The sequence below is a fragment of the Marmota monax genome, unplaced genomic scaffold (genome assembly GCF_021218885.2).
Source record: "Marmota monax isolate L192 unplaced genomic scaffold, Marmota_monax_Labrador192_F-V1.1 WCK01_AAM20220418_F8-fsc00118, whole genome shotgun sequence".
NCBI classification, from domain to species: Eukaryota; Metazoa; Chordata; class Mammalia; order Rodentia; family Sciuridae; genus Marmota; species Marmota monax.
The window spans coordinates 627,397-640,710 of record NW_026695231.1 but is presented as its reverse complement, the minus strand read 5'-3'; the positions used below and the strand labels follow the sequence as shown (position 1 = coordinate 640,710).

At 36.8% G+C, this 13,314-nt stretch overlaps 1 protein-coding gene across 4 annotated transcripts in view; it reads right to left on the bottom strand.

Annotated features, from left to right (window-relative positions):
* The window catches only part of Rps6kc1 (ribosomal protein S6 kinase C1), a 218,478-nt gene extending 207,173 nt beyond the window's left edge, over window positions 1–11,305 (bottom strand). For 3 of the 4 annotated variants that reach the window (XM_046438431.1, XM_046438432.1, XM_046438433.1), the window contains exons 1-2: window positions 11,082–11,305; window positions 1,200–1,235 (exon numbers count right to left, since the gene is read on the bottom strand). In XM_046438431.1, coding sequence (XP_046294387.1) covers window positions 1,200–1,235; window positions 11,082–11,186 — 141 coding nt within the window. In that variant the 5' untranslated portion in view covers window positions 11,187–11,305. The remainder of the gene's footprint in view (window positions 1–1,199; window positions 1,236–11,081) is intronic. The other variant, XM_046438434.2, reaches the window with a different exon arrangement.
* Window positions 11,306–13,314: the final 2,009 nt, after the last annotated feature.

The following is a 13,314-nucleotide window of genomic DNA, read 5'->3' as shown; positions in this document are numbered from 1 at the left end:
AAGTAGAGAGTACTTTAAGTAATTGATGAATGCAAATTATTTTCATTGGCATGTGTATCCTTTTCTTCCAAAATAACAATACTATAATACTTTTCCTATTAGGAAACAGAAGATATCTCAAAAACACATGAGGAAATAGTATGAAATCTTTTTAACACATAAACAGATGGTAATGTATAAAATTTAAATATTTTCTAAATTTGGGGGTCATACCCTCAAACCAACCAGTACCAATCAATCAACTTAAATGTATGAATCAAGGCAGGTATGTGCACTGAGAAGTAGTGGGGCCTGTGGCTAAATAGAAAGTTTATACTCCACCTAAACACTGGGAAAGACAGTAATGTGCAGAATCAGTCCTGTAAATTCACAGCTTCTGTTTTAGATACTTCAGGGGAAAAAAAAAATCCCCAAAATATATCCTTCTAGAGTTAGTTAAAATGAGCAGAAATTAAAATAAAAGTAAATCAAAAAATTTTCAAAGAAGCAAGCTCCTCACAGGAGCTGGGAATATAGCTCAGTTGGTAAAGTGCTTGCCTCACATGCACAAGGCCCTGGGTACCACAGGAAAAAAAAAAAAAAAAAAGAAGAAGCAAGCTCCTCAGTTAGGATATCCTAAAGATATGCAGCAAGCACAAAGTAATTACAAATGGAGAAGTCCACAGTTTTAAGCAAAACAACAGGCAGGTTATCTTCCTAAAGAGAGAAAAGGGGGAGGGGATAAAAATGCAAAGAGTTTGCAAAAGAACTATTAACTTTAAAAAGTTAAAAAGAAACATCATATTTAAAGTCATCTTCCCAGAATGTGAACATACCAATTCAACATAAAAGAAGGTGAACTTCTACTTTTATTATTTATCATTATAATATTTAAATATATAACTCTTATTTTTTATTAAACAAGCACAATTTTGAAATGAGTAAAGAGATACCCTTAACTATAATGACATCTTATGAATATTAGTTACCAGAATAGCAATTTTTTAAATTCCGATTTATATAACTTAACACCTAATAAAGCTGAACACCTACTTAATATGTTCTAAAATAGGATACTTCAGCTGCAGTTTTGAAAGCTAAAAATAATCTCCATACAAAGACTAACATACAAATAATTCAGATAGTTTCCTCAATAAAACATTTAATTAAATTTTTATCAAATACATATAATGGAATTTTCATATGGATAAACATGTTACCTCCTGGACATCCTCTGGATTTCTTCGTGAAACAACCTAAAATAAAGCATATGCAGAAATACCTAATCATTATCAGAACTTGACTGCACATTTGTACAATTACTTTCAACAGAATTTGTATACAAAACTTGATTTGCTTAAAAGAAAATAAATATCACCTCTAAAAACTCAGCCATATAATAATTTCATTACCTAAAATTCAATAAAATTTAAGGAAAAAAGTAACTAAAATTAAGCCCAAGTATATTACAATTCATAAGAGAATGACTCCAGCCTTCATTCTTTTTTTTTTTTTTTTTTTGGGGGGGGGGGGGTGTGTGTGTATGTGTGGTGCTAGGGATTGAACCCAGGGCCTTCTCATTCTTAATATAATTCTCAGAAGCTTGTCCACCCCACTTCCCAGCCTACACATTATAAGTATAAGCAGCAGCAAACGTAGTTAAAGTGTACAAAGGATCTCTGTATAATTTCTTACAACTGTACAAGAATCTTTGATTCCAGCTCAGGAGGCTAAGGCAGGAAAATCACGAGTTCAAAACCAGCCTCAGCAAAAGCGGGGCACGAAGCAATTCAGTGAGACCCTGTCTCTACATTAATTACATAAAAGGGCTGGGGATGTGGCTCAGGGATCCTGTGCCCCAAATTCAATCCCTGGTACCAAAAGAAAAAGAAAGAAAGAAAGAAAAAGAAAATCAACGAACTTGAAGCTACAATGATATATTCTACAAAGTCAAACCAAAAAATACATCAAACACATTAAAAGAGTCACCTATGGGTGGGAGGAAGAAAATAGTCCCTGATGACCAATAACAATATACCAATAATGGGATTAACTTAACATTACTCCTAACATCCAAAACCAAAACAAAATATGGGACTTGACAGCAGATAAAGCTTGATTCAAAATTACAGTTCTTCTTAAGACTTGATTTCAGCTATAAAATGAGGACAAAACCACCTGCCTGGCCTGACTACTACAAACATCAAATATCAGCAAGAACATCATAATTTAAAATTAGTTCCCTCTCTCCTCTACCAGAGAGTTTAACTATCTTCACAGGTTCCACCTAAGAATCCCAGAGAGCACTAGTTTCCAATTTCTAGCCATTCTAGTCTCCAACTTTCAGCATATATAAATTTGGTGAAATCTCTCAGCAATTTTCATTAACTTAGAACAGGGCTATTCAATAAAACTTTCTGTGATGATACAAAGGAATGTTTCCTATCTGTATTTTTCAACACAGTAGCCACAGCCATGTGTATGAGGCTATTGAGCCCTTGAAATATGGCTATTTTAATAAACCAACTTAACTTTTAACTTTACTTCATTTAAAATAATTTAAATTTAAACAAAAATAGTCATGTGTCTAATGACTACCATATTATACAACATAAATTTATTAGAGACTAAAATAGGTTAACAACTACACATTACTCAAATATTTCATTTTAACTATTACTTTCAAACATTAGCCTATCCCCCAACACACACACACTCTTCCACACAATTAAATGTGGACATATTTTAGTTAATTAGTATTTCACAGAACTAAATTACTTAATATTCCCTGATACGAGATTTTCTTACATTTTTATAAATTGTACTAATGCAGAGAAAAGTCACAGGAAATCTATCCACTAATACACAAAATACCAAAAACAGTCAATACACAGAAGGCTTACTCTGATATATCTTACATTTTATAACTTATTCATAGAAAAAAATCAATAATCTCCTGAATTTATAAATATACTAAAGTATCTTTCTATTTTAGATAATTTTTCCTTAACATACACAAATGATCTTTTTGTGACAGAAGAAATTCTTTCCTAGCTTGGTATACATATTAGAATTATCACATTTTGGATTTTCTTTAAGTACACCACTCATGGAAAACAAACACATGTGTTCTACATATGCAAAATACACTAGCCATCCCCTAACAATATCTACTTATTAGAAATTGCTGATTTGATTGTGCTGTCTCAGCTATCTTCTTTTTTTTTTTTTTTTTACAAAAAGACTTTTTTTTTTTAATTTTTTATTGTTGGCTGTTCAAAACATTACATAGTTCTTGATATATCATATTTCACACTTTGATTCAAGTGGATTATGAGCTCCCATTTTTACCCCATATACAGATTGCAGAATTACATCAGTTACACATCCATTGATTTACATATTGCCATACTAGTGTCTGTTGTGTTCTGCTGCCTTTCCTATCCTCTACTATCCCCCCTCCCCTCCCCTCCCCTCACCTCTTCTCTCTCTGCCCCCTCTACTGACATTCATTTGTCCCCCTTGTATTATTTTTCCCTTTCCCCTCACTTCCTCTTGTATGTACTTTTGTATAACTCTGAGGGTCTCCTTCCATTTCCATGCAATTTCCCTTCTCTCTCCCTTTCCCTCCCACCTCTCATCCCTGTTTAATGTTAATCTTCTTCTCATGCTCTTCGACCCTACTCTGTTCTTAGTTACTCTCAGCTATCTTCTTAATGGCTCAAATACTTCTACCATGCAGCAGGGCTACAATGGCCAGCACTGCCTCATAGAGCTCACAGTCTAGTAAAACACAAGTGACTAGGGGAAGAGGTTGCAGGGTAGAGGGGGTATGTATTTCCCAAACATTTTCATATCTCAGAGAAGAGCACTATGTTAAACAACAGACTAGGAAGCATTTCATCCTAGACCCTTACTCTGATGTTGAAACTTCACTGTCTAGAACAGAGCACGGTGACATCCTGAAAGTCAGAGTTTAAGCTGGGCAAGGTAGTGCATGCCTATAATTCCAGCTACTCGAGAGACTGAGGTAGGAGAATCACAAGTACAAGACCAGCTTGGACATCTTAGCAAGACCCTGTGTCAAAAAGAAAAGCAGATCTGGGGATTTAGTTCAGTAATGGAATATTTGCCTAGCAATTGCAAAGCCCTGGATCCCACCCCCAGCACCACCAAGAAAAAATGGTTTAGTGATTTAAGAATGTTAAAAGTTTTCATGATAATAAGAGTAACTCATAATCACTACCAAAAATAGAGTCAAAGTTAAAATTATTCCCAAAATTCCTTCACTCTAATTTTAGGTTTATAAGAGTAACTATCCTTCATCCTCCAAATAGTTCCCAAATGAAGGTGAAATTTTACTTAGGGTTCAGAAAATTAAATCAAAAGCTATTTGTTGGGTGGACATGTACCTCAAGTAGAGCACTTACTTAGCATGCAAGAGGCCCTGGGTTTGATCCCTAGCACCTCAAGCAAACAAACAAACAAAACCAGGCTACTTTTGTTAAGTATTAAGGATCCCTTTCCCCAACAGCATTCTTTTTCCTTTTTCTATCCATCCACCCCAATACTCTGTAAACAAAAGAAGCAAAAATACCAAAAGAGGAAAGAGTAGAATTCTGAAAATACAGCCCTATACTTTCCAGACATGATTGTCTCCATTTTAAATATAATTTACAATAATAAAAAAGATAAAATACTAAGGAATAAATCTAATAAAACACATATAGAATCTGTATAATGAAAACTACGAAATGCTAATGGGAGAAATCAAAGAACCATTAAATAAATGGCAAAAAAAATACTCTGTTAATAAATTTGAAAATTCAACCCATTGAAGACATCAATTCTCCCCCAAATTAGTCTAGACTTACTGCACTCCTAATCAAAATCCAATCAGGAAATTTTTTATAGACAAACTGATTTTAAAATTCATGGAAAAAGTTCCTTTTTTAAAATTAAGAGTTAAGTTGCAGAAATCATACTACCTAATTTTGAGACCGTATAAAGCTACAATGATCAAGACAGTGTGATATGGAATAAACAAGAGAACAGAGAAACAGAACCACATATATATGGACAATATTTTTTTTTCTTTTGCAGTACTGAGGATTGTAAACCCTGGGCATCTGGCATGCAAGGCAAGTACTCTGCCACTGAGCTACCTTCCTAGCCCTTTATTATTTTCATACAGAGTCTAGCTAAGTTGCCCAGACTGGCCTTGAACTTGAGATCATCCTGCCTCAGCCTCTCAAGGTTACCTGGGATTGCAAGTGTGTGCCACCACACCTGCTGGACAGATGGTTTTTGACAAAGATGAAAAGGCAATTCAGTGAAGCCTAGTCTCTTAAACAAACGGTGTTTGGTTACAACTGGACATTCACATGTTTAAAAAAAAAAAAAAAAAAAAAGGAACCTTCTTCTAAAACTCACACCTTATACAAAAATAAATTCAAACAAAAAGCATCATAGACCTAAGTATAACATGCAAAAAAATAAGATTTCTAGTAAATATTGGGGAAAATATTTGCATCCTGGTATTAGGCAAAGACATTAAAAATGTGCTCCACAAAAGAAAAAGCTGATAATTGGTCTTTACCAAATTCAAAACTGTTTGCTTTTCAAAAGACATAGTTAAGGTGATGAAAAAAATATGACTACACAATGGGAAATAATATTAGCAAAGGACATATCAAAAAAAATATATCCAGAACATAAAGAATTATCAAAACTTTAGAACAAGAAAATAACCCAAACAAAAAATGGGCAAGATTGTCTCAAAAGGTTAAATAATGATTATTTTATGATATATTTATATCATATATTATATGATTCTATTTATATGGCATTCTCAAAAAAATAAAAGTACAGTGATGGAGAGTACATCAGTGCTTGCCAGGGGCTAAAGAGTGAAGCAAAGAGTGTGAAAAAGGGACAACCTGAAGAAACTTTTTTAGGAGATGGAATTATTCTGTTTCCTGATTATGGGGATAGATACAATCTATCTATACATGTGTTAAGATTCATAGAATTATATAACAAAATTAATTTTAATATGTTACTTTTTAAAATGATACTTAAGAAGGAAAGTGCTGCCTCCTTCCACTCTTCTCTCAAAGAAACAGTCCAGGCTCTGCACAAGGCACTAAGAATACACCATTAAAAAAGCATCTCCTCTCAAAAAAGAAATCCAAGTACATTACCATAAAGGCTTTGATGAAGGAGTTTATACTACACTGAGATCCATGCTTTAAGAGGCATCAAGGAGAACATAGGGCATAGCTGACAATAGAAATAAGCAGGGATTGCAAAGACAGAAAGAAAAACTTCTTAGAGAAGAAAGCATCTAAGAGAAAGAAGCACATAGTGTGCTAACATAACCTGGAAAACTACAAATAATTCCTTCTCAAACAAGGGCTACTCAAGAATATGATCAAGAATTGAGGGCTGGGGATAGGGCTCACTTGGTAGAGTGCTTGCCTCACATGCATAAGACCCTGGGTTCAATCCCCAACACCACCAGAAAAAAATAATAATAATAATTGAAAGCAGGTTGCCTCTAAGCAATACAGTGTTTCAATGGGAAGTTTTGCTAATGACAGTTTTCAAAGTATTTCAAGTCTTTGTTCCCCTTTATTCATATCACACAGTCATTGTATTATCTATGTGTCCATTTTGGTCAAATGACAATAAGACTCTTGTGGGGACACATAGGTATTCCCATATGTATACGTATACCTACAGCACCTAACAAAATGTATTTTGAACAGGTATTCCACAGAACAGCACTGGGATTAAAAGTACTGCTCAAACTGGGGAGATTTACATATTCATTTACATATTCATTCACACACCAGAAGAGTCAATGCTGTAAAGACATTAATTCTTCTGAAACTGATCTCCAATCTCAATGTAATCCCAATCAAAATCTGGGCAGGCATTTTTGTAGAACTTGACAAAATGATTCTTAATCATATGAAAATGTTAGCAATATAGAATAGCCAAAATACAAATATTGAAAAGCAAGAGTACTCAAACCACCTGATTTCAAGGATGAGTAAAAAGTCATAGTAAATGAGGCTGTTTGGTAGAGTAAGAGAAATGAAACCAAATGTACATACAATGACTTGTATATGAATGTTCATATTTCAAATAATTGGAAGAAGCCAGACCAAAAGAAAGCATATATTATATGATCCCTTTTATATAAAATTCTAGGAAAATGCAACCTAATCTATAATGATAGAAAGCAAACCAGTGGTTGCTTAGAAACAGGGTTGGGGAGGAAACTGACTGCAAAAGTACATGAAGGAATTTGTACAGACCTGACTATGGTGGTGGTTACACAACTATATACATGTGTCAAAATTCATCAAACTGTGCACTTGAAATTGGCAAATTTAATTGTATATAAACTGTGCCTCAATGTAAACAAAATTAAATCATAAGGCAGTACTGTCTTTTAATAATGAAAGCATACACTTTACATTCCACACTGATAAAAAGAATACAGACAAGAATTACCATTCATTTAATGTTATTGAGAAATCTATATTACAATATGAAAATTTTGCAAACTTAATATGCTGAAACAAGCAAAAACCACTGCTGATGATTCTTTTATATGTGCCTCCTTCAACTAATAAGAAAACTTACACAAGAATTTTCCAACTCTGAATAAGAATATCTATTAGAGATAAAAATTAAGAAGCAATAGAGTTTAACTAGGGAATTTGGTTTTGTTTTTGTTGTTTTTGTTTGTTTGTTTTGTGGTGTTGGGGATTGAACCTAGGGCATTGTGTATGTAAGGCAAGAACTCTACCAACTGAGCTACATGCCCAGCTTAACTAGGGAATTTGTTAGCATGCTTGTAACTAGCCACAAAGTTATCTAAACCTGCCAGGTGCCAGAGAATTGCAAAGGAATTTTAAGAAGATGAAAGATCTCTTTTGCAATCCAAAATTTAACAAAGAGTTATTTCAAAAATTCTAATTCTACTCCTATAGAAATAACCCTGCAAAGATCAAAAATACAGAAACTGTTTAAGCTAGGATTAAATCAATAATAGGAAATATACAGAGAACATTCTTAATTTTTATCTCAAGAAGTTCTCAGGGGAGCACTACTTACCTAATTAATTCTCCTGAGCAAAGATGTTTTTCTCCTTAAGTATCAAAAAATAATATTTTGTTTTATAATAGTAAATACAGTTATTTTTAAGTATATTTCCATGTTGACACTCAAATCTTAAATTTAAAAGATAAATCTGTAATATAAATAATAAATGAGATAGGATGAAAGAAGGCAATGTAAGCAATTTTCAGATTCAAATAACTTTAGCAATATGCAGCATGCATATTTTACCCATTTGTTAAGACAATGTGCTACGTCATCTTCTAATTTATATTGTCAAAAAAGTTCATTCAGGCTGGGCACAGTGGCACACGCCTGTAATCCCAGTGGCTCAGGAGGCTGAGACAGGGGGATTACAAAATCAAAGCCAGACTCAGCAATTTAGCCCTAAACAACTCAGTGAGACCCTGTCTCTTAATAAAATAGAAAAAAAGTGCTGGGGAGACTGAGGATACAGCTCAGTTGGTAGAGTACTTGCCTCGCATGTACTGAGGCCCTGGGTTCAATTCTCAGCACCAAAAAAAAAAAAAATGTGCTGGGGATGTGGCTCAGTGGTTAAGTGCCCCTGAGTTCAATCCCCAGTAACCCCGTCCCCCCAAAAAAGTTCATTCAGTAAGTAGTTCACAGCATAAGACACTTATAATCTGAATTCAGTTAAGCTTTCCTTCAGTAAAGAAGGAATAATTATCAGCAATAACTATCAAACTCAGTGCTTCCAATTCAAGTAATTCACACATTCACACCTCCAGGTCTTATGTGCATAGAGTTAAACCTTTCTTTTACCTTCTATGCCCTCTTCTTTTCTGGATTCTTCCCATCTTTCACCACCTATCTTAATTGGTACATATTCCCCTGAGCCACAGGCATCTCTTTGTCTTCTGAATTCCCACAGCTCCTCTCTATAGAGTCTTATGGCCCTTGACACTATCCTACTATACTTCTTTAAGTACAGTAAACTCTGTTCTTCTAAGTATCCTTGAAAGGAATGCCCATGCTATATTCAGCCTTGTACTCTCCATAGGGCCTCGTGCCTAGAACCAAACATTCGCTGAATGTGCTGCTTAGAATGGAGAGGAAAACATTCAACAATGTGTTTTAAGCACTGTGCACCATGAACTTAGTTGACACAAGAAAAAAATACCAATGATAGAGACCTACTCCAAATCTACCAAGAGACACAGTCAAGTCAGCAAATTAATACAATATAAGTGTAATGGTAAGTGTAATGGGGACACCATGCCAGTTGAACATTGCTCTAATTCTATAAACTTAAGTCTAGATTTTTGAAGGTCCCAATGACCAAAAATGTTTTTATTTTTTATCTTTATTTTGTTTATTTATATTTATGTGGTGCTGAGGATGGAACCCAGTGCCTCACATGTGGGAGGCAAGGACTCTGGCATTGAGCCACAACCCCAGCCCTGAAAAAATGTTTTAAAGTGAGATAACAGGGGCTTCTTGATGTTATAAAAATTTTCTTAAGACAACCTAAAATTAACACTCCACCAATATAACAACCTTATTTAAAAACACAGAGCAGCAAATTTCTCCCTATTCTCAGCAATCAGCAATAAACCAGACCCCGGCGTCTCTTCTCTTTAAACAAATTTGCTCATCCCACCATTTCACATTTGTCTGTACACCATTTCCATTTACCACGTGCCACTCACATGCCCCAAACTCTGCTTATATAGATATACTTCAGGTTCTTCTCAAGGTCTATTTTCTGAGCTCTCTATCACATATGAGTACTGTATTTTACAAATGCATATTGTACTATGGTGACTTAATCTGTTCTTCTCTTCTTTAAGAATTAATAATAAGTCATAACATTTTACGGATCTTGGAGTTAAGGAAAACTGGTTCCATACACCAGATCTGCTACTGTCTTGCAATGTAAAGCTGGGCAAGGTACTAAACTTTCTTGGGCCTGGCATGGTGACACTGGCCTGTAATCCCAGCAACTCAGAAGGCTGAGCCAGTGGGATTCAAAATATCAGAACAGCCTCAGTAACTCAGTGAGGCCCTAAGCAACTTAGTAAGATCCTTTTTCAAAATAAAAAATAAAAAGGTTCAGGGATGTAATCTCAATGGTAAAGCCTCCCTAGGTTCAATTTCCAGTATTTCCCCTACACTCCCCCCAAAAAAATTCCTTAAATTTCAGTTTCCTCATCATTAAAATGAAGATTAAATTGTGTAACGTTTACAAAATGCCCAATATACACACATCCCTTACATAGATAAAAGTTTATTCAATGTTGTTATTTTCGCTTTCCTAGAAGGGAGATGCTGACTCTCTTTAAAATTTACTCATGATGCAAAAGGAAATATAAACAAAATGGGTACCAAATTTTGGGTCAGTTAATTTTAATGCAAAGTAGCCTCACAACTTTTAAATCTACCCTCACATAAGATAACTTCAGTTACATTTTCTCACATGTCTCCTCTGGAAAACCTCAGAGGCAAAGACACCCCAGACACAGAGGTCCAAAACTAGCCTTACACTGACATCTTTCCCAAGCGTCTACCTGCCTCAGAGCAAACTTCACTCTGAATAAAAGGTTAAAAGAAGAAATATCTTCCATTACATAAGCCAGACAATACGTAAATTAACATTTTTTAAGTGTACATTATTCCTCTGGAGCAAGCAAAGACCAATTCTGCATATCTGGTTCTAAGAGAAAGTCCAAATGGGACGGAGGCTGAGTCATCAATGTAAAACCATCCCCTGCTCCACCCCAGAATGGGGACTCTCCGGAGACCTGCTTCAGTGGAGCCCCGAACATCCCCATTCAGCCACTACCTCAGTGTAGCTGAAGTACCCATTTCTGACGCTTGTCTTGCGACTAGGCGCACCCAGTCCCACTGGTGGCTCTGACCCAGAGTTAGCTACTCCCACACCAGGGTCTCCAGTCCAGACCCTCAGGTCCCAGTCCAGGCTCCCTCCCCTGCCCAACACCAGCACTCACCCGGGCGGTGACCTTATACACCGTGTAGCCCCTCGGGTGTCGCTGGGGTTCTGTGACAGTGTAGAAACGAGCCAGGTCGGCACTCCGCTCCCGGGGAGCGGTCATCCTCCCTCCGCTTCGGCCGCCGCCGCCAGCCGGGGATCATCAGGGTAACCCGGAGCCGCCGCGGTCCGGGTCCCCACGCAGCGGCCAAGCGGCGAGGGGGCGGTGGCTCCAGGGCGGCGCGTCCGCCGCAAGGCTCCGCTTCCGGGTCGGCGGAGACGATTCCGGGTCAGGCTGTGCCACCCGCATGCCCGAGGCGGGGCGAGTCCGCTTTGGCTTTGGGGCCCCTTGGGGACCTGGAGCCAACCTGAGACGTCTGTGCTAAGTCTCCTTGGGCGCTAGTGCCACCTTCTTGATTTCGTGAGGTGTGTGGTAGCGACGGGTGCGAGATTTGGTCCTCCGCACTCTCGCTCTGCCCTTTACAGACTTGTGTCGACTGGGGAAAGGATGGAGGGAGATCCCAGCCAGGCTGCTTTCCTTCCCTACTCGGTCTGTAAGTTTAAACACCCACAGCGACATCTCAATACTTTTGCAGAAGTGTTCCTTTCTTCTAACACGAATTCGCTTCGCCTGCGCACCTGTCTTTTCATCCCACCCCTGCACAGCAAGCCCCTAGCCCTGTGTCAGGCTTTTTAAAAATCCCCTCCCCTTCTGGAATCTGGAGCCTGCATCTCTCAAGGAGGCGTGGTGAGTCTTACTTTTAAAAGCCACTACACAGAGTTTCTAGTTCCCTCTGGTTGAATATCTGCTACTTGCCCATTCCTTTATCTTTTCCTGATCAGAGTTCTTTCTCATTCTTCCAAATAATCATTCCAAGTCTTGGTCATTCTCCTCAATTCTCTGGTCTTATTTGTCTTACCTCCTTTCTCTCTGTGCCCTCCCACTTAGAGGAAAAAGAAGAAAGGAGGAGGGGAGCCCTTGTACCAATTCCTTTATCTGACAGTTCCATTCCAATAAGACGATCTTCCACGTTTTTAAAAGTAACCACTTGTGTACTGAGTCTCATCCTCTGACAGATGTAAAGCATTGCTTCGTCGATGACATTTCAGCTCTCCTTTCTGTATATTTCACCATCAGCCTCTTTTTTTCAGCCACATATCCCTAAATCTGTCCATCGTTCACTCATTTGGCCTAAATTCACAACCTAGTGCCAGACATCATGCTAATTAGGCACTGGAATTACAAAAATAGTCCCTCCTCTCAAGTACCATCTAGTAGGAAAAATAAATAATTAAAATATATTGTGATAAGTACCATGAAAGATCTATGTATGGAGTGCTATTAAACATATTTAAATTAGAATGGAAAGTTACCTAGACATTCTGATAGAGGAGAACTGTGGCTGGATCATGAAAGAGAGAAGGGGGTTAGCCAGACAAAGAAGGGGCAAAAGGACATCATGTTATCTTCTTTTCCTGAGTCTCCTTCCTTCATTGTCACAGTAATCTTCAGTTTATTCCCATCTTCACTTCAATCTGGCTTGATAGCTATATTGTTATTCTGACACTTCTCTGAAAAAAAAAAAGGTTTCTGATAACATAATCTTATTCAATATTTTCAGCTTTGAAAGCATCTGACCATTTCCATCTTTTCAGAACTCTTCAGTGTCCTTAGTATATGAGTCAACATTATCTCTCTTCTTTTACACTCAGATCACTCATTTTTTTCAATCTCTTTGGCTGGTTTCTCCTCCTTCCTAGAATCTTCAATGTTCTCATTTCTCAGAATTTTACCATTGATCCTTTGTTCATTATTTCCTATTGACTCACAAATCTGTATCTCCATGCATCTCTCTCATTACGGACATGGCCTATATTTATCTATAGACCAATTAACACAGAAAACATAAGAGATCAAAATCCAGACTTTTTCCTAATAAGCTTGTTCCTATTTTTATGGCTGGGTTTACTCTCTTTAATTGTGTTTGGGAGTTATCTTTACCAACTGTCTCTTCCACTTTCTCCAAGTTTCTTTGATTTCCCATATGCATGCCATTATTTAAAAAATAAAAGAATGGGATAAGATATGCCTTGAAAACACCTCTGAGAAGAGTTTAAAATAATATTTTTTCTTAAGTTCTGGGGATTACATTTCCTAGGCAAATGCTCTATCCCTGAGCTACTTCTTCAGCCCAAGAAGAAATATTATTAGGAATGAAGTAGGGCAAAATTTAATGATGAAGAAGAGTTCG